The 21,979-nt window shown below is 40.6% G+C and overlaps 2 protein-coding genes across 3 annotated transcripts; both read left to right on the top strand.

Moving 5' to 3' along the window:
- On the top strand, positions 1 to 14,040 carry NUP88 (nucleoporin 88). Of its 2 annotated transcripts, none has more exons than XM_072136120.1 (17): positions 1 to 529; positions 1,217 to 1,386; positions 3,790 to 3,915; positions 6,144 to 6,230; positions 6,453 to 6,623; positions 6,763 to 6,949; positions 7,038 to 7,188; positions 8,107 to 8,205; positions 8,290 to 8,380; positions 11,131 to 11,235; positions 11,373 to 11,531; positions 11,823 to 11,948; positions 12,038 to 12,103; positions 12,372 to 12,452; positions 12,967 to 13,093; positions 13,188 to 13,306; positions 13,720 to 14,040. In XM_072136120.1, exons 1-17 carry the CDS (start codon positions 326 to 328, stop codon positions 13,781 to 13,783), a joined length of 2,133 nt encoding a protein of 710 aa, XP_071992221.1. In that variant the 5' UTR covers positions 1 to 325; the 3' UTR covers positions 13,784 to 14,040. The 2 variants fall into 2 exon arrangements, with proteins under 2 accessions (XP_071992221.1, XP_071992222.1); XM_072136121.1 differs by having other exon boundaries at positions 2 to 152.
- A 3,306-nt stretch (positions 14,041 to 17,346) lies between these two features.
- On the top strand, positions 17,347 to 20,968 carry LOC140117049 (uncharacterized). The gene is made up of 4 exons (XM_072133481.1): positions 17,347 to 17,860; positions 18,195 to 18,278; positions 19,236 to 20,157; positions 20,596 to 20,968. Exons 1-4 carry the CDS (start codon positions 17,347 to 17,349, stop codon positions 20,645 to 20,647), a joined length of 1,572 nt encoding a protein of 523 aa, XP_071989582.1. The 3' UTR covers positions 20,648 to 20,968.
- Positions 20,969 to 21,979: the final 1,011 nt, after the last annotated feature.

Raw genomic sequence — 21,979 nt, 5'->3', positions numbered from 1 at the left:
TGAGGAGAGAGCACTGGTGACTGCTGAGCGCGGCAAACGTTTAGGCGCGGGATTTAGATCTACAGGTCACTAACGAATCGTTTGCCCTCTGTATGAAAAACTAAAAAATAACCGACTCGTTATCGGACTGTGGCGAATATTACACAGGCACGGTACGCTACACGAGGTACACCCCCACACACTTTTGAGCAATGCTAAGGACTGGAGGGGAAGGTGCAGCCATACATTGCCCTCCTCTCCAATTACACTGTGCTTCAGCGACACAACAGGACGTGGTCGTTGAAAATTGACATCACAGCCGTGGGCGGGCAGCCGGTGCCTGAACATGGCGGCGGTAGAGAACCCAGATGGGTGGCAAACCGCCTTGAGTGAACACCCGCTCTTCCCGCAGCTGAGGGCACAGGCCGCTAGCAGGAGTGCGGTACAGCTGAAGAACCTGGTGTGCTGTGTGGACGGGGATCTACTGGTGTGGGACCAGGGAGACTGCGCCTTCCACACTATCAGACTCCGTAGCTCGTGCAGCGGCCAGGTGAGACCCCCTTCCCCCGGACCACACCGTGCTAATTGGACCCCCAGACTGCCCTGACATAATGTAGTCTGCGGGCACAGGCAGGGCATGGTATTGCCCCGTGCCCAGGGAGCAGGCAGCTGGATTAATGAGCAGCCCGGTTGATGGGGTTTCCTATATGGGAATCTCACTGTATATCAAAAAGTTACACACTCTTTCCATCTGGGACAATTGCTTATTATTTTCCAGATCTCTGCTTGTTGTCAATGCACGGAACTCTCCTTATTTTATGTCCTGGTAATGTGGATCCCGAGGTTATTTTCTAATGTGGGTTTTACCGCTGTATATTCACTGCAGATCTGTGGCGAAATCTGAATTTTTGCATGGCGATTTTTCTGTTGCTTTCATTCTGTAATTATCGACTTGCAACGGTTTTCTGATTTGCATATATTGAATGTCCCAAAAAATCCCGGAGGAATTCTGCAGGGGTACCGTTAACAGACAGTATTTTTTCATTCAAGAGTTGATGAGGTTTTAATAGAAGATTCACTTTCTATAATATTTCACATCCGGTGAAAGTGAGGTGTATTTCATATCTTGTACTTATTCCTCAGACTGATTTTTTTTATTTTTTATTTTTTTTCCCTTTACGAGGAGACCTCAAGTCCCATGCAGTGTGGACATTGATATGTTTCATTCATATTTCAGAAGCTGCTGTGCATCAACGCTCCGCTCTTTGAAGTTACTGAAGTTCTGCTGAACCCCACTCAACAACACATTGCTTTGATTGGAAGTAAAGGATTAATGGTCCTGGATGTCCCTAAACGCTGGGGAAAAAACTCTGAATTTGAAGGAGGTGAAAAGACTGTAAATTGCAGGTACTAATCTATATTGATAAACATCTGATTGGAATTATTAGTTGCTTAAAATGGTTTTCCCACAAATTCAAGTTCGGCCCTATCCTGTGCATAGGGCCCAACTTGCTGATCAGTTGGCGTCTCCATTCAGCAGCATAATACAATATTATTACACTGTATTAGGTGAAGAATAGCTTGAACAAGCGATCAGAGGATCGCTTGTTCAAGCCAACCTGTAAAAGTAAAGTAAAAAACGCTAATTAAACACACTTTTTAATAAAAAGAATTAAATAAAGTTAAAGTCCCCTAAACATAAACATTCCCTATACACATCTACTATAGTAAAAAAAAACCTGAAAATCACCAAAACCCCCCACATATTTGGTATTGCTGCGTCCGTAACAATCCGTACAATAAGTCAGAAACATTACCGTATGGTGAACGCCATAAAAACAAAACCCGAAAAACTCGCCAAAAATGTAAATTTGTCATAAAATCCCTTTACAAAAGTGTTCCAAAAAGTGATGAAAAAAGTTATGTGCGCCAAAATGGTACGACTGAAAAGGACAACTCAACGCGTAAAAAAATAAGCCCTAAACCAGCTCAGTCAACCAAAAAATATTAAAGTTATATCTCCGAAAAGATGGCGATGCAAAAAACAAATGAGATTTTCTTTACATTGGTTTTTTTTTTTTTCCAGTAAAATTGTAAAAATATATAAGACCCTATATAAATGAAGTATCACCGTAATCGTAGTGATCTATAGAATAAAGATAATGTAGTATATTTAGTGTACGGTGTACAACCCCAAAAAGATACAAAAAAAGTGACCCAATATTGCCAATTTTCTTTAAAGAGTTAATAAAATCTCATCAATAAGCTAATGACCCACTAAAATGAAGTATTTGTAAAGTGCATCTCATGTCGCAAAAAATAAGCCCTTATATGTCCAAATTGCCAAAAAAAATAAAGCTTGTATAGCCAATAAAAAGTGACAATGCATAATCTGTTCTGAATGGCGCAGCTTCCCTTCGATGCTCTGGCGTGTGCCCATACAGCAGGTTAACACCACATATGGGGTATTGTTATACACGGGAGAGATTGACTATCAAACTTTGTGGAGCGTTTTGGTATTTTATCCACTGAGAATTTGTACATTTTTTTTAAAACCACATTCATTTAGCCAAAAAAAATTTCATTTTGAAATTGCATCCAATTTTGTTTTAACCCTTGTAAAACAATTAAAGGGTTAACAAACTTCATAAAAGTTGTTTCGCGTACGTTGAGGGGTGTAGTTTCTATAATGGAGTAATTTATGGGGTTTTACTTTTATTTGGGCCTCTCAAAGTGACTTCAAACCTGAGCAGGTCCCTCAGTAGCAGGATTTTGCGTTTTTTATGAAAATGTGAGAAATTGCACCTGATGTTGAAAGCCCCATAACATCCTACAAAAATGAGAGTATGTATAAAAAATCACGCAGGTATAAAGTAGACATACGGTGAATGTTAGTTATTACGTTTTTTGCTGTTATGACTCGTGTGGAAAAAGTAGAACATTTTGAATTTTGAAAATTGAGAATTTTTCCAAATTTTGACCAAATATCTGATTTTCTCATAAATAAATGTAAAACATACCACCAAAATTTTTTTAACTAACATGAAGTACAAAGTGTCACGAGAAAACGATTTCAAAATCACTTGGATATGTTAAAGCGTTCCAAAGTTATAACCATTTATAGTGACACAGGCAGATTTGAACAAAATGGGCCGTGTCAGGAAGGTGAAAAGTGGCTTCAGCGTTAAGGGGTTAATTTGAGCTGAAAATTGGATGGGAGCTACAGTGCAATTTTCTTAATCTGAAGAAACATAAGCCTAACAGAAGTGCTGCAAACTGACACCAACAGAAGCAATTGAAATTAATAAACATTTTAATGGATCCATTATCCTATTATTGACTGAGGATAATAACAGTGTCTGTGATCTCAACTTTCAGATTGTCAGATGAATGATATCAACTTGCGCTATAAGCAGTAAAAGAAATGATTTAGGAATTCAAGCTGCACACAATGGTTAAATTCCCTTCTGTTTCTTTTATACCATATCGAACAAAAGTCCAAGATTTCAAAGATGAAATTTGCATCCTTTATATGCTTTTAAAATCTGTGTTCTATCTACTACAAAGCCCAAGATAGAGGAGTCTAAAGTGATGCATCCTCTCCAGACTCTGAAAGTGGCTCAGTTCATTTGCATATGTCTTTCAAGGGTGCAGCTTTAACCTAAAAGGGAATCCTAAACCCTTTGATGTCATACTTGAGGGTTCTGGTAGTCCATTTGTGTAAAATCTGGAGACAGGTTTGCTATTTGCAGTGTTTAAACCTATAATCTGAACAGAACTTTTAAATATTGTATTTTCTTTTCCATTCAGAACTATCCCCATTGCTGAGAGAATTCTCACCAGCTCCACTTCTCTGGTTCTGAAGCAAGCAGCATGGTACCCTAGTGAAAATCAAGAGCCCTGTCTGGTTTTACTAACTTCTGATAATACAATAAGGTAAAACAATGCATCCTACATCTTGCTTTTGTTGTGCCCATTTAACATATTCATCAATTTGTACCAGTATATTGCCATATTGCTAACTTTTATCCAGTATAAGATGGCGACAGGTAATTGCACAGACTTTTTGTTTTTTGTCTATAACCACAAAGACACAGATTGTTGTAGATACACAACAGAAGTGTTTAACCCCTTAACGCTCTGCGCCGTAGCTCTACGGCGCAGAGGTATAAGGGATGTATGAAGAGGGCTCACGGGCTGAGTCCTCTTCATACAAAGGTGGGGGTTTTTGCAAAATGCATAAAACCCCCACCGCTAATAACCGCGGTCGGTGCTAGCACCGATCGCGGCTATTAACCCCCCCCGTTGCCGCCGGCAAAGTCGCCGGCGGCGTTTAAAAGACGGCGGCGCGCGGGCGCCGCCATCTTTTTTTCGATCGCCACGCCCCCGAACGTCATCGGGGGGCGGCGATCGGTTGCCATGGTAGCCTCGTGTCTTCTTTTGACACGAGGCTATCTGGCAGCTGCAGATTCGTTACAATGAGCCAGTGGCTCATTGTAATGAATGTGCTGCAAAAATGCCATATATTGCAATACAGAAGTATTGCAGTATATGGTAGCAGCGATCTGACCATCTAGGGTTAATGTACCCTAGATGTTCTAAAAGATAGTGAAAAAAAAAAGAAAAAAAAAAGTTTAAAAAATAAAAAAAATTAATAAAATATTAAAAGTTCAAATCACCCCCCTTTCCCTAGAACGGATATAAAACATAATAAACAGTAAAAATCACAAACATATTAGGTATCGCCGCGTCCCAAAATGCCCGATCTATCAAAATATAAAAACGGTTACGGCCGGCGGTGACCTCCGAGACGGGAAATGGCGCCCAAATGTCCGAAATGCGACTTTTACACCTTTTTACATAACATAAAAAATGAAATAAAAAATGATCAAAATATCGCACAGACCTCAAAACGGAAGCAATGAAAACGTCGCCTCATTTCGCAAAAAATGACACCTCACACATCTCCGTGCGCCAAAGTATGAAAAAGTTATTAGCGTCAGAAGATGGCAAAAATTTTTTTTTCTTTTTTGTACACATTCGTTTAATTTTTGAAAATGTATTAAAACACAATAAAACCTATATAAATTTGGTATCACCGCGATCGCACCGAACCAAAGAATAAAGTAGGCATGTTATTTGGGGCGAAGAGTGAAAGTCGTAAAAACTGAGCCCACAAGAACGTGATGCACGTGACGTTTTTTTTCAATTTTTCCACATTTGGAATTTTTTTTCAGCTACGCAGTACACGGCATGTTAAAATAAATAACATCACGGGAAAGTAAAATTTGTTACGCACAAAATAAGCCCTCACACAGGTCTGTACACGGAAAAATGAAAAAGTTATGGATTTTTGAAGTTGGAGAGCGAGAAATCGGCCGAAAAACCCTGCGTCCTTAAGGGGTTAAATAAAATGTAATATTGTACTTTTCCATGACAACTCTTATGTATCGAGAACAAATGTGCATGGGTTACAGTCGCTGAACATTGAGGCTACAGCATTGCTAGTTACAGCGTGTGTGTGTGTATTTGTGTTTTTTTTTTTTTTTTAGGAGAGAATGAGTGAGACTTTTCCAAATGATGCAAATCTAGGCATAGATAGGAATAACATAGGTTGTCAGGTCGCGTCAGTCACGTGACATGGGCCGCGCGGTGCAGGAGCTACAGAAGATGGGCGGATCGCCGACGCGGGGCTTGGAGGTAAGTATGGGGGCAGGAACACAGGGGCGCGGCGGCACAGCTACACAGGGGCTCCCTGCGGCAAACTCAACCACGGCACACAGGTTGAAAATCACTGCTTTAGTGTACGGAGCTATGTCATTTTTTGCGAAATGATCGCCCATTTTGAGGTCTGTGCGACCTTTTGGTCACTTTTTATTCCATTACTTATGTGACGTAAAATGGTATAAAAGTCGCGTTTTGGACATTTAGGTGCTGTTTTCCATTATGGGGTCACCACCCGCAATAACAGTTTTTATATTTTGATCGGGCATTTTGTGATGCTGCGATACCTATTGTGTCTGTGATTTTTACTGTTTGTTATGTTTTATATCCGTTCTAGGGAAGGGGGGTGATATGAACTTTTTGGTTTTTTAACATTTTCTTTAAATTATTTTTAAAACTTTTTAAAAACTTTTTACTGTTAAATATTTATATTTTTTCAGATTATACAAGTTGCATGATCATTTATCTCCAGAAAAAGTCATCCCACTTTCCAATGCAGACGAGGAAACTTCACTTCCTCAGAATAGGTATGTACCAATGTCTTTAAGTGGACAGACTTTTTTTTTTTTTTTTTTTTTTGTTAATCAGTGGTTCTATTTTCTCATATAAATAGAAACGTAGAACAAAACAGTTAAAATAAGAGGCAGTGATGGAAGTGACTTGTGGGAGGCGAAGAAAAGTTTCCTTTTTTAAACATTTAGTAATACTGGTCTGTTTGTTTGTTTGTCTTGTTTTTATTCTGGTTACAGGCGCTCTTATAAGGCCTCCCTTGGTGAGATTGCTGTTGCCTTTGATTTTGGTCCGCTAACTGCCATTTCAAGGGGAGTTGGTCTGCACAGTAAAGAAAATGCTGCATATCCCCTCTATATACTATATGAGAATGGAGAGACCTTCCTTGTATACATTGATGTACAGCACAGGTGATGCATAGTTCTGTTTTTATCTACAGAATAGATCCTTATTAAGGGTACAATGTGTAATTAGAATAGATCCTGGGTATATGGAACTAGATCAGATTTAATCCAGACTGATTCAGACAGTATGTCTTTCTACCTGCAGTAGCAGCAGTGTGGGCCGGCTGCTGGGTCCCCTCCCTATGCACCCTGCTGCTGAGGATAACTACGGGTACGATGCTTGCTCAGTGCTTTGCTTGCCCTGTGTCCCAAACATCCTTGTGATTGCAACTGAATCTGGACTTTTATATCACTGTGTGGTGTTGGAAGGAGAAGATGATGAAGAACAGAATGTAAGTAACATATGTGCTTCAGGAGTTATTGCATTACATTGCTCTATGGCTCCCCTCTAATCTCTGTATTGGTATTTTATTTCTCTAGTCTGACAAGTCTTGGATCTCCTCCAGCTCTGATCTAATCCCATCACTGTATGTGTTTGAGTGTGTTGAGCTTGAACTAGCCTTAAAACTGACACCTGAGGAGGAGGAATCCATTGAGACTGATTTCTCCTGTCCAATTAAGCTGCATAGAGGTAATTTATTGGTATAATTGTGCATTCCGTGGTCTTGACAATAAAAAGAAAACAGGTTGATTGGCAATATTCTTTACCATTTACTTATTATTATTTTTTTTTTGCTGGGTCTATGTATTTTTTTCCACACCATGGAGCTTATTCAAATAAAAATGTCAGATTTTATGGCAAGAACAGATGCTTAGTAATAATTGCGTTTCTACTAACTGATTTAAACTGGCCCAGTGATAAATTTGTAAGACTGGTTTACCCGACCCATTTTGTTTCGGCTTATTATTCTGCTACAGTTCTACGCAAACAATGGCCAATCACTTGCCTTAGTTGTGACTTCTACAAAAGTTTTATAAGGTTTATATGTATAATTGGGTAAAACTGAATTTGTTACAGATAATCTGGTCTTAAAGAGATGGTTTGTGAGAGGGTTTGGTTTATGTATTTAGTTGTGGGTGGTGAATACTCCTCACCCCTCTTCGCTCAATAGGAAAGGCGGGACAAAAATAGGACATAATCTATCTTCTATGGCGCAACTGCATGTCTGGTGAGACACTGTGTGGAGGCTGAAAGCTGGTTGCATTTTGTGGGGGACAGTTCATGGCCTCTGCACAATGTTGTGTGCATTTTTGAGCAAACCACTCAAATGAATTCCTTATAGCCAGTGTGAACATCCAGTGTACAGGGTTACCGTAACAAGCACATGTGTATTAAACACAACAGTTTAAAATGTTTTTTTCAAAGGTGACAATGAGTAAGAACTGAGTAACAGAGTACTCTGTTTTTTTTAACTATTATGCAAGAATCAGAATGTTTTAACAGTCAAGATACGATGCCATCCAAATGATGTCATTTCAACATATCCAGTCCAGACATATGAGACCACACTTTTAGGTTGTTACATTAACAATCTCTTTTTAATTGTAGACCCAGTCTGTTCATCAAGATATCATTGCACTCATGTGGCTGGCATACACAGTGTAGGCCTGGCTTGGTTCAGCAGACTTGAGAAGTTTCTCAGTGCAGGTATAAATATATATATACATATCAAAAAATGTTTTTATTTTGAATCTGCTTCTGCTGTTAAAATTCTTCTGCCTGTATTTGTAGGTGAAGAGGATAAAGACAGTTTACAAGAATTGGCTGCAGAGCAGAAGTGTCTTGTGGAACATATTCTTTGTACTAAACCTTTACCGTGCACGTAAGTGTATTCACAGTACTCATTTAGGTTTTATTTTTTTTATATTCTTTCACTACTTTGTCATTCTGCAATTGACTATAGCAGTTAAGAGAAGTCTGTCCAGGCATCTACCCCTACTATAATGTCTAACATAAATGGCTGGTCTTCAGTTAAAACACTCGGCACCTACATCGAGCATCGCTTGATTCCAGCTGTGTGTTTTTCTGCAGTTCAATGTTGGACCTCCATGATCCTATTTGGATAGTCTATTGAAGAACTATGCTCAGGATAGGCCATCACTGAAGACCCCTTGAAGTAACACACAAGCAAAATTGATGTAAGAATGTCAGTGTCAGAAATGGCACTGACAGATCCTGCTCTCCCTAACAGGCAAGGGAACAGCCCAGCTAGTAATAGGATAGATGCACCACAGATAATGGTTGTAGGGGAATCTATAATCGGGAAGAATGATAGAATAATTTGTCGCTTAACCGCCTCAACCGAATGGTTTGTGGACTCCCTGGTGCCAGGGTTCGTCATGTCGTGGAAACGGTGGATAAATTACTGGGAGGAGCTGGGTATGACCCAGCTGTCGTGGTCCATGTTGGAACCAATGACAGAGTAGATGGTAGTTGGAGGAGCCTGAAGAATATTTTTAAAGAATTGAGTTTAAAACTTAAGGGACGGACCTCCAAGTTAGTATTCTCCAGAATTCTACCTGTACCATGCGATACACAGAGCAGACAGCGGGAGCTCAGGGAGTTAAATGCATGGCTCAGATCCTGGTGTAGAGCAGAGGGATTTGGGTTCCTAGAGCACTGGGCTGACTTTTCATTGGGGTACAAGCTGTTTTCCGCAGATAACTTGCAACTAAATGGAAGGGTGGCCGTTGTGCTGGGAGAGAATGTGCCAGCAGGGGTGGCAGAGTATTTAAACTAGGATTGAGGGAGGAGGAAAAGGAAGTCCCTAAAGGGCTAGACGGGTCAGCCTATGTTGCTGCGTGGTGAAGTGGGCAGTGAATGGGTGAGTAAGGCAGTGGAGAATGAGATCCACAAGTTACAAAACAATGGTGCAGAAATATGTGCCAGTAAAATTACTATAAATCAGATAAATAACTGTGGAAAAATAACCCCTTAATGACACAGCTATTTTGTAGCTTAAGGCTCAGTCCCATTTTTTGGATTCTGACTTGCGTCGCTTTATATGGTTATAACTTTTGAACACTGTTACTTAGCAAAGCGATTCTGAGATTATTTTTTTCCCCCCATGTTGTACTTCATTTTAGTGGTAAATTTTGGCTGATGAGTTTTGCGTTTATTTGCAAAGAAAAAAAATATGAAAAATTATGAATTTTTGGAAAAATTTGCCATTTTTGAAATTCAAAATCATCGCGTTTTCAGGCAGATCTATTTACCACCTAAATAAGTCGAATAAAATTTCCCATATGTCTACATTACATTTTCATAATTTTTTAAATGTCTGGATAATTTATTTTGATGTCACGCGGCTTACAAATCGAATATCGGTTTTCCGGATTTTCAGAATTGACTACTTTGGGGATAAATACAGTTTTGAATGAAATTTTACATATTTAACATCAAAACCCCCTCTATAACCAACCCATTAGTAATTACATCAAAATGGAAGTGAAATTTAGAATGGTCAAATTGTGTCGGTTATATGTTCATTTAGCCCTAAAATTTTAAATTTCCAAAAGATAAAAAGAGAAAACCCACCATACAACTTGTTGTGAAATTTCTCCTGAGTACAGAGACCCCCCACATGTGACCGTGACACTTGTTTTATGGGCGCACAGCGAGGCGCAGTAGGGAAGGAGCGCCCTGCAGCTGTCAGGATTTTAGTTTCCTCATTGGCCCCTTCTGTAGGCTATACAATTTTCGGTTTTTCGTTATTGGGGCCATGTGACGGCACTTTTTTTCAGGATGAGATGCTTTTTCCAGTGTTACCATTTTGGGGTTGGTATCACCTATTGTTGAAAATTTAGGAACTCGTTTTTGAGGGCAGAAGTAGAAAAGCATCAATTCTGTACTGTATTTATTTTTTTACTTTTAATTTTTCCCCGTGTTCGCCGTATAGCCCAATAATCATGTTATATTTATTCTATGGGTTGATATAATTACGGGGATACCAGACTTGAATATTTTTTCTTATGTTTTACTAAATTTGCCAAATAAAACACTAATGTGGGGGAAAATCTATCATTTTTGCATTGCTGTCTTCCAAGTGGCATAATATTGTTACGTTTTTGGCTATGGAGCTGGTTGATGGCTTGTTTTGTGTGGGACATGTTGTACTTTGCACCAGTATCATTCTGGAGTACATATGTTTTGTTGATCACTTTTTCTTGCATTTTTTGTGGGATTCAATAGGTAAAAATCATATTTTTTGGCAAGTTTTTAAAGTTTTTATTTTTTTTTACGGTGTTCATCGTATGGGTTCAATTATTTAGTTTTATTCTACAGATTGTTACGGACGCATTGATACTATTCATGTGGGGTTTGTGTTATGATTTGGACTTTTTTTGAGCGTTCTATGTCTCTCTATTTTGGGGCTTATGGGCATTTTTAGTGATTTTATAAACTTATTTTTTATTGAAAAACTTTGTTTTTTTTTTTACTTTTTTAAATGCGCTGAATTGTTTCCCCTAAATCCACCCTTCATTGGTTATACAGTTGAAAAAAGACTCATGTCCATGAATATATATACTTGTATTTAATTTTCTTAAAAATATTTATATGCTTTATTTCTAGGCTTCCTGCACCCATTCAAGGATTTTGGATTATTTCAGACCTGTCACTTGGGACAACTATGATATGCCTTACTAGCGGCTATGAATGCTTTACAAGACCTTTATTGTATGTATATTATACCAATTGTAACATTTGTCTTATGTCATTTTGATTACCATGATACCATCTAAAAATTACAAAGCATACATTTACGGGGGAAACGTGTTGTCATTTTGAATTTTTTAATTTTACCGTTTGTTCAGAACAACTATCCGCCCGCCGTCTCCACCCCTGCTCTGCTCCCAGGTTGACAGCCACATCACAGAGTCTGTACCACATGTCTTGGAGGATGTGAAAGGCCCATTTGAAAATCACATTAGAAACATTCTTAGTAGGACTGCTACAAATCCTTTGCTGATAAAGTAAGCAATTAATATGTTGATTTTGTTTTAAAGCTATTATGAACAGAACTACATAGAACATGGCAAATTAACTTTTGAACATTTTTTTTTTTTAAATATTCTTGGTTTTCCTAAATTTTATTTATTATGGAAATGTAAGTCATCAATGCACGGGTATGTAGGGGATATTATTAGGATGTCCTATATCATTGTAATCACTACACCTCCTTGCTAAAGATTTGAAGATTCCTTGAACCGCTTGGTTTTCTGTAGTACAATTTGAGATGCAATGTTTTTTTTTTTTTCTTCTAGTTCATCTAGCAAAGACTCTGCACCACCACCAGAGGAATGTCTCCAGCTGTTAAGTCGAGCAACTCAAGTTTTCAGAGAAGAATATGTCCTTAAACAGGATATGGCTAGAGAGGAGATTCAGAGAAGGTAATATGTTTGTAGTTAATATGTGTGTTCTTACATTTTTTTTATATCTGGTTATATGGTTGCACTTTCACTGGTCTTTCTTTCCATAGGGTGAAATTGCTGATTGCTCAAAAAGAGAAGCAGCTAAAAGATTTGCGGTACTGTAAAGAAGAAAGGTTAGCATATGTCCAACAGGGGCATGGTACGCACTTGCATCTGTCACCCATAGTGCCTTATATTAAAAAAACAAACACATATTCCACACTGGGTTGCAATCCTAAGCTTGGACTGTATTCTTTATTGGATCTTCTAAATGCAAAACTCATACCTACAAATACTAGTGATGGGCAAGAACCTTAAATAGACATCTATAGATAAACATTTTTTCATTCACTTGCCTTTATCTACTTTTTAAAAAAAATGTTTATTAATATTGTCCTATAGAAAAAGCCTCCATGAAATGGCTGAACGTCTTGCTGAAAAGTATGAGGAGGCCAAAGAGAAACAAGATGATATCATGAACAGGTTGGTTTTCTTTTAATCTCTGTTCGTTTTGGGTCATCATATTTCACATGGACATTCAAGATTATTTTATTTATGTTTTAATTGTACCCCCTAATCTCCCTAGGATAGTTTCAAGGTTCTACATTGACTTATAGGGTAGCAACTTATGGATGGCGGTAGGGACGTGTGTCTTCTGTGAGAAGGTTAATATGTATGTTTGCCAAGGAGACTCCATACACTAGCAGGATCATTGGAGTACCAGTACCGTCAATGATGTACTCGCATGAACTAATGCTTTCACTTTAAAAAGCAATCTGCTCCAGCAATTGGTTTTGCTGTTGTCCCTGGCACTTACTGGTTGCACTAATGTAACTTAACAGTGTGATGGGTAAAGTGAAAGCTTTCTGTACAAGTCCCCATTGTATAGCTTGCATGTAGTACCCTATATAATTGCACTATAGCCCTAGAATTCTGGTGTAGGCATTTGTTTATGATCAGTTGTGTAAGCATCATTCTCATTTAATATTTTGTGAAGGCTAAAAGCAGTTCTGCACAACTTCAACACTCGACACCCAGTTTTGACAGACAGTGAGCGAGATATGAAGAAAGAGCTAAATACAACACATGAACAACTGCATCATCTGGATAATGCTATAAAACAGGTAAAGAAGTTGTAATATGAATGGATGATTGTGGATGATTACAATAAACCTCACAGCTGGAGGGTTTATACTTTTATTTTATTCTTGTACACAGGTTAAATTAAAAATGGACTATCAAGAACGAAAGATGGAAAAAGTAAAAAGCCCAAGAAAGTCTAACCTAACTCTCAGTGACTACCAGCGGAAGAATATCCAAGCTGTGTTAAAAGAACAGTGAGTATTGGCAAAGTAGACGTATCTGTATGATCAGCATTTTTTTTCCTTCTTTCCATCCTTGCCTTCAAAATGTATTTTTCTTATTGATGAAGTATAGTTAGTGTCAGGACAACCCAGCTATATTTGTTACAGCACTGAATGCGGTGTCTTGTCTCCTTGTAGCATGGTGCCTTTACTAGCACAAGGAAAAATTTGCTACTAGGTTCATTTTAAGCAAAAGAACAATGCCCTAGTACTTTTTTTCTTTAATAGATGAAGATTGGCTATGAAAATGTTTTTCGCTGACACAGGAATATACCGGACTAATTTATGGCTGTTTTATATAGTGAAAATCTATACAGTTTTGTGTTCATATAATCCTGTTCTTTGATCACTGCTGTACTTACGGTTAAATGTTTTTTCTACTATAGGTATGAACATATTCAGCAAATGGTGAAACAAATTAATGATATCCGAAACCACGTGAATTTTTAATACCAGCGGAATTCCATATACAATATTTGAGCCTGAAGCTTTTTTTATTAGAAAGTGTCATTTGAAAAAATATATGGACTGCAATGAAAGTTTGTGGATCTTTTGGATCTCATTAATGTACATATACGTAAATTTATTGAATGATCTTCATTTTAACACGTCTGTTTCTGGTGTCAGGATTTTGTACAAAAAACAGCAACTTGAAATGTTTTTTTTTTTTTTTTTTCAAGCTTTTCTAATACAGAACTTTAAACCATGCTTGGCTAATGTGATAGTGTTCTGTCTACTTTAATATATGTGTATTACTACATGAACATTGACAGTGCATAGAATAGACACCTTCAGCGTTGGCCCAGAACAAGTGATTCTTATTAAAGGGCATTCCCACAAAGACAAGATTCTTAAATATATTATATTGCTGTTGTACTGAAATTTAAAATGCTATATAAATCCCATGTGTGAATACAGCCTTGTTTTCTAGGGACACTTTGTACTTCATGTTAGTTGACAAATTTTGGTGGTATTTTTTGCATTTATTTATGAAAAAACTCAGATATTTGGGTTACATTTGAAAAAATTCTCGATTTTAGAAATTCAAAATGCTCTACTTTTTCAACAGTCATAACAGAAAAAAGACATTTATCAAATGTCTGATTTAGATAAATGGGTCCTTAAAAAAATAGAAAGGCACATGGAGAAAATCCGCTACCTAGTGCAGGATTATCCTTGACGGTGGAGTGATAGTTCAACAATGAGGCGATTATACTAATCTTGAGTAGTTGTGCAACTCTCCAGGCACAACTCTGATATAGGTGTATGGAAACTAAAAGTTTTGTTGTAACAATGGTGCTCCATGTGTGTTCTAGGAGCCATTTCCCGGTGATTACCGCATATACACTCACCGGCCACTTTACTTGGTACACCTGTCCAACTGCTCGTTAACACTTAATTTCTAATCAGCCAATCACATGGCGGCAACTCAGTGCATTTAGGCATGTAGACATGGTCAAGACAATGTCCTGCAGTTCAAACCGAGCATCAGTATGGGGAAGAAAGGTGATTTGAGTGCCTTTGAACATGGCATGGTTGTTGGTGCCAGAAGGGCTGGTCTGAGTATTTCAGAAACTGCTGATCTACTGGGATTTTCACGCACAACCATCTCTAGGGTTTTCAGAGAATTGTCCGAAAAAGAAAAAACATCCAGTGAGCGGCAGTTCTGTGGGCGGAAATGCCTTGTTGATGCCAGAGGTCAGAGGAGAATGGGCAGACTGGTTCGAGCTGATAGAAAGGCAATGGTGACTCAAATCGCCACCCGTTACAACCAAGGTAGGCAGAAGAGCATCTCTGAATGCACAGTACGTCGAACCTTGAGGCAGATGGGCTACAGCAGCAGAAGACCACACCAGGTGCCACTCCTTTCAGCTAAGAACAGGAAACTGAGGCTACAATTTGCACAAGCTCATGGAAATTGGACAGTAGAAGATTGGAAAAACGTTGCCTGGTCTGATGAGTCTCGATTTCTGCTGCGACATTCGGATGGTAGGGTCAGAATTTGGCGTCAACAACATGAAAGCATGGATCCATCCTGCCTTGTATCAACGGTTCAGGCTGGTGGTGGTGGTGTCATGGTGTGGGGAATATTTTCTTGGCACTCTTTGGGCCCCTTGGTACCAATTGAGCATCTTTGCAATGCCACAGCCTACCTGAGTATTGTTGCTGACCATGTCCATCCCTTTATGACCACAATGTACCCAACATCTGATGGCTACTTTCAGCAGGATAATGCGCCATGTCATAAAGCTGGAATCATCTGACTGGTTTCTTGAACATGACAATGAGTTCACTGTACTCAAATGGCCTCCACAGTCACCAGATCTCAATCCAATAGAGCATCTTTGGGATGTGGTGGAACGGGAGATTCGCATCATAGATGTGCAACCGACAAATCTGCGGCAACTGTGTGATGACATCATGTCTATATGGACCAAAATCTCTGAGGAATGCTTCCAGCACCTTGTTGAATCTATGCCACAAAGAATTGAGGCAGTTCTGAAGGCAAAAGGGGGTCCAACCCGTTACTAGCATGGTGTACCTAATAAAGTGGCCAGTGAGTGTATATATGGCACCACAACAGAGAACTCCATTCACTTTCTCTAGAACACACCAGTGCACACTGAGCTACAATCCTGATGAACCATCTATGGCAAAGGTGCGAATCTTGTTGTCACGCTGTTTTATCTTCAAATAAATGGAATTCAACCCACCATAAGAGTTTTAACTTGCGCCTTTGGAACGTCTCTTTTCCGCTTCGTCCCCCATGACGGCTCCACCTGGAGGATGCCCCTTGACCTCTGCAGGTACAGGAAGAAGAGGTTAAATGCTCCCCCCTGCATCCTCCCGCCAGTGTTCTTCCTGTCCCTGCTGAGGCAGATCAAGAGAGGTGCCCTCTCTCCTCCAGGGGGGGGGGGGTCCGGGGACGAAGATTTTACTTACGGGTAGACCATCTGGCTAATCCCCGGCGGGTTGGGGCACTCGGTCAGCTCCGGCCCTCCCTGTCGCTGCTGTCCGGTCCGTTTCCCCTGGCCGCGATCTTAGGTTGTACGTGTGGCGACTGAAGAGACTACATTTCCCGGCGTCCCTCGAGGTCGGATGACGACTTCCGGCCGCGGCTGAAAGTAGCGGATCACAGGACCGCAATGCACTCCTGGGAACGGGAGCACGGGCGTGTGGCCTCTAGAAGGGGGATGGGCTCCCCATTAAGGTATTTAAGGCAGCTGGAGCGGGCTGGTCACGCTGATCTCAGGTCTAGGATCTTTGTGTGACGCTGTGTATTTGTTTCTGTGGAAACCTTTCCTGTGCTGTGCTTCCCCGGCTCTGTGATTGAAAAACCTGAAAAAAGTAGATTTAAGAAATGTAACGTGCTCTCACTCTATGTCTGACTCATACAAAAAAAACGATTTGCAAGTCATGCATTGACAATTTTATGATAGAGGTAGAAAAACGTCCTTCTTAGATGAATTGAAGGGGTTTATTGAGGAGAAAATAAGTTCATCAGTGGCTGCTGCTACATCCAGGCCACAACCGAGTAAGAAGCCTAGAATAGAACCGGATTCTTCTCTGTCTGGGGAGGGGAACGATTCTGAAACTCCTTCATGTTCGATTTATAGAAGGTGATGATCCAACGGACTCACAAAAAGCAGAAGATACGCGTCATCTGTTTCAGTTTGAGGAACTTGATGGTCTTCTGAGGGCAATAAGACAGACCCTAGAGATTGAGGAGGTCCTTCCTCCCAGGTCTAAGGAGGAGGAATTATTTGGCGGTCTGAAGGCAAAGCGTCAGAGGGTATTTCCTTTGAATGACACCTTAAAGGAGCTGGTTTCGGAGGAATGGCGTGAACCAGAGAAGAGAATCATTGTATCCAAAAACTTCAAGAAGAGGCTTATGTTTGAACCTGAGGAGTCCAAAGTGTGGGACACTTGCCCAAAAATGGATTTGCAGATCCTGAAAATTGTTAAAAAAAACTGACCTACCTTTCGAGGATGCGGCACAACCAAAGGACCCAATGGATAGGAAGTCGGACTCTCTATTAAGGAAGGCCTGGGAAACATCCATGCTTAACTTGAAGACAAATCTGGCTTCCATATCGGTGGCAAGGAACCTGCTGTGTTGGTTAAACGAACTGGAAATCCACATCAAGGAAGGAACACCAAGGTCAACGATCCTGGAAAATTTTCCACTGCTGAAATCAGCAACAGCTTTCCTGGCAGATTCTGCGGCTGAGGGAATCCGATTCTCCCCCAAAGAGGGGGCACTAACTAATTCCACAAGAAGGGCACTGTGGCTGAAACAGTGGAATGGGGACATCTGTTCGAAAGCGAAATTGTGCAGCCTTCCTTTCTCAGGGGAGTTCGTATTTGGGCCAGAACTGGATGCTATACTTGAGAGAGCATCAGATAAAAAGAAGGGCTTTCCCGAAAGGTCAACGCCCAAGAAACAGCCCTTTCGGGACTTCAAAAGTCAGAAGGACTCGTACAAGGACAAAGGGAAACGTGGACGCTGGAGCTACCCAAAAGGAGGTAAAGGAAGAGGGTTTCTCTTCTCCGCCCCAACAGACCCAAATAGAAGCAAAAAACAATGATGCCATGGTAGGGGGAAGATTGCTAAGGTTCAGAGAAAAATGGACAGAGATCACTTCAAATCCCTGGGTCTTAGATATATTACTACACGGTTACAATATCGAGTTCTGCAAACTTCCCCCTACAAAATACATGCCACCTTCTTTATGTCACTTACATCCCACAGCCTAATATGGCAAGAAGTATCTTTCCTATTGTCTTCTGGTGTTATTGTACCTGTTCCACAAGATCAGGAAAAATCTGGATTCTACTCTTCTCTTTTTTTTTGGTGAAGAAGCCGAACGGCACAAATCGGCTGATTATCAACCTGAGAGGTCTCAACGAGTTTATCATCTACCGAAAATTCAGGATGGAGTCTGTAAGATCAGCCACACACATTATTCACAAAAACGCATTAATGTGCACTATAGACTTAAGAGATGCGTACTATCACATCCCTATACACCCTTTCTCCCAGAGATTTCTAAGGTTTTCTGTCCTGTCTCCAGAGGGTTCTACACTACACTTCCAGTTTTGTGCACTTCCCTTCGTAATATCCTCAGCAACAAGAACCTTTACAAAGGTGATGGCAGAGGTGGTGGCGTCTCTCAGGCTACAGGATGTACTGATCGTCCCGTACCTAGACGACTTGCTTATCATTGGCCAAGACAGAGAGCATTTACTCTTTTCAAGAGATCTCACCCTAAAAACCTTAGAGAAATTGGGATGGATAGTTAAAGGGGTATTCTCGTCTCGGCATTCACATTCAGTTTCATTAATCTGCCATATATAAACATTTCTTCAATTGGATGTTATTAAAAAAAATGTTCCTGTGTGAAGATAATTTCCCATAAACATAGCCATTTTGTCCCTTAGAAACCAGATAGCTTCCTCGGATACGACCACGTAGCACTCTGGCAGCGGTGGCCAGACTTGCGCTATAGGGTCCTGCCGGACCTCCTGGATTGAGCAATCATTACCATAGGGTGGCTGTGCGACATGTAGTAACTCCAGGACATTTTATATACAATAACCTTTTGTTTATTTGTGCAATCACTCCAGCAGAGGTGGCCGTATCCGGGGAAGCTATCTCGTTTCTAAGGGACCATATGACTACATTTATGAGAAATTATCTCCACACAGGAACATTATTTTTAATAACATCTAATTGAAGAAATGTTTATTAATGGCAGATTAATCAAACTGAATGTTAATGCCCAGACGAGAATACCCCTTTAATTATCAGAAATCAGAACTCTCACCAGCTACAGTGAGAAATTTCCTTGCCGTAAACTTAAACTCAAGTTACCAAATGTCGTTCCTTCCACAGGATAAGGGAGACCACATCAAAGATCAAGTAACGAAGTTCAGGAAAAGATCGGTGATCTCCATCAGAGAAGCCATGAAGATCTTGGGATCTCTGACAGCCTGCATCTCCTCAGTGGCCTGGTGTCAGGCTCACTCCAGAGTTCTCCAGGGGTGGATCCTAAGATCCTGGAACCGAAAGCACCATACCCTGTCAATATCAGCCACTCATCTAAAGGGCACGGAGAACTCAAGGGCAGATTTTCTAAGCAGAAGAAAAATTTTCCAGAACGAGTGGAGTCTCAAGGAAGAGGTCTTCCAAGAACTGACAACCTTGTGGGGTCATCCTCAAGTAGATTTGTTCGCAACAAGGGAAAACACCAAGTGCCATCATTATTTTTCTCTAGAAAAAGGGGAGAACAGGGAACAGCTGGATGCGTTCTCTCACTCCTGGGACATTCCACTAGCCTACGCCTTCCACCCTATTCCCCTGATCGCCAGGGTCCTGGGAAAGATATTCCAGGAGAACACCAGGACTATTTTCATTTGCCCAAACTGGCCGAAGAAAAGCTGGTATCCACTCCTGAGAAGGATGTCACCACGAGGCCCAGTCATTCTTCCGTTGTCAAGGGACTTACTGCATCAGGGTCCAATCCATCATCCGAATCCGGGAAGGTTACAGCTGTATATCTAAGATCTCAAGGACTTTCGTCTGAGGTTATTAAGACCCTGAAGGCAAGTAGGAAACCTGTCACGTTTGCAATCTACCATAAAATATGGAAGAAGTTCTGTTCCTTCTGTAAGGACAGTCCACCTTCCCAGTCTAACCCTAATGTTTTACAGGTACTCGAGTTTCTCCAGAGGGGTTTGGAGCTGGGGTTGTCTACCAGCACCCTGAAGGTCCAGGTGTTGGCGCTTAGTGCTTTCTTCGACCAACCCCTTATAGAACACAGGTGGGTCAAAAGGTTTATTAAAGCGACTTCTAGATTGAAGTCCCAGACTGTTAAGAAATAGTCAGCATGGGACTTAACATTAGTTTTGAATGCCTTAGTGAAAGAACCATTCGAACCCATTGACTCCTCCAGTATAAGAAACCTAACGTTTAAGACGTATTCCTGATAGCCATCACTTCTGCCGGAAGGTTAGGTGAACTTCAGGCTATATCGATTAGGGAACCCTACATGAAAATTCTAGACAATCCAAATTTTGTTCCCAAGGTGGTTTCTGACTTTCACAGGAATCAGGAGATTATCCTGCCCTCCTTCTGTGAAAATCCTTCTTTGGGGAGAGAACAAGAATGGAATTCTTTGGATGTAAGACGTTCAGTCATAAAGTACTTACAAACCACTGAGCCCCGGCGTATTGACTCTAGCCTTTTTATCCAATTTCAGGGGGAAAACAAGGGGAGGAAGGTGTCTAAAGCAACTATTGCAAGATGGCTGAAACGGGCGATTGCTTCATGCTACGACCTACATAAAATACCAATACTGCCAGGAATCCGAGCACACTCGACCAGGGCTATGTCCACATCCTGGGCGGAGAGAAGAGGAGCATCGCTGGACCAGATTTGCAGGGCCCCAACCTAGTTTTCATCTACTACATTCTCTAAACATTACAGACTGGACTTGCACTTATCAAAAGACTTATCATTTGGGCGCAAGGTGTTACACCATGACGGCCTATATATTCCCACCCAGTTGGAAATTTCATTTCTGTGATTTTGCTTTTCAGATAAGAATTGTATGTGGTGCAAACATACTAATAAATCTGGTTGTATCTTCCTCAGCATGGTTATTTTGTAATCACTGGCGGGAGGATGTGGGGGGGAGCATTTAACCTCTCTTCTTCCTGTCCCTGCAGAGGTCAAGGGGCATCCTCCAGGTGGGGCCGTCATGGTGGACTGACGGAAATAGAATTACCGGTAAGTAATCTAATTCATAATTTTTTTCCCCTGCGTCTGGCTAAACCAGCCATATGATTCACCCATAGCGTCCTTCAAAAGTCTGCTTTATGTTGACATGGCTTTTTACGCATTCTCTCATTTTTGTCGGTGGTTATGGGGCTTTGTACTTTAGTTGCGGTCTTTCACATTTTCATAAATGCAAAATCGTGCTATTGAGGGACTTGCTTTTATGAAGTTTAACCCTTTAATTGATTTACAGGGGTTAAAACTAAATTGTGTGAAATTTTGAAATTTCTATTTTTTATTTATATATTTTTTTTGGCTAAATGAATGTTTTCCAAAAAATGAACACATTCTCGGTGGATAAAATGCCAAAACGCTCCACAAAGTTTTATGCCCTATTTCTCGGTGTATAACAATCCCCCATATGTGTTGGTAAACTGCTGCATGGGCACACGCCAGGGCATTGAAGGGAAGCTGCGCATTCAGAGCATATTAAGCACTGTCACTTTTTAATGGCTATACAATCTTTATTTTCAATATCGTTCCCCATGATGGCCCGCTGGAGGTTGCTTCCCCTTCCTCTGTAGGGACAGGAAATTGAGTATTAATAGGCCCCACCCTCAACCTCCCTCCAGTGTTTTTCCTGTCCCTACATGGATCGGGTTGAGAGTAAACCTCTCTCCTCCAGGGTGGAGGGCAAAGGGGGAGTCCCGTACCTGCCGGGGTGCTTGCTCCACCGGGGCTACCCTTGTCCTGCCTCCTCGTAAGTCCTACTTGAGGACTCCAGGGTTGCCCGGGAGGGTTGATGTTTCTTACAAAAAGAGCTTGTGCAGGGATTGTTTGGAAAAATATTGAAAGAAGAGATTTTG

Source organism: Engystomops pustulosus, chromosome 2 (genome assembly GCF_040894005.1).
Source record: "Engystomops pustulosus chromosome 2, aEngPut4.maternal, whole genome shotgun sequence".
In the NCBI taxonomy this organism is placed as follows: Eukaryota; Metazoa; Chordata; class Amphibia; order Anura; family Leptodactylidae; genus Engystomops; species Engystomops pustulosus.
Note: the sequence above shows the minus strand (reverse complement) of the source record. Positions and strands in the feature narration are given on the sequence as shown.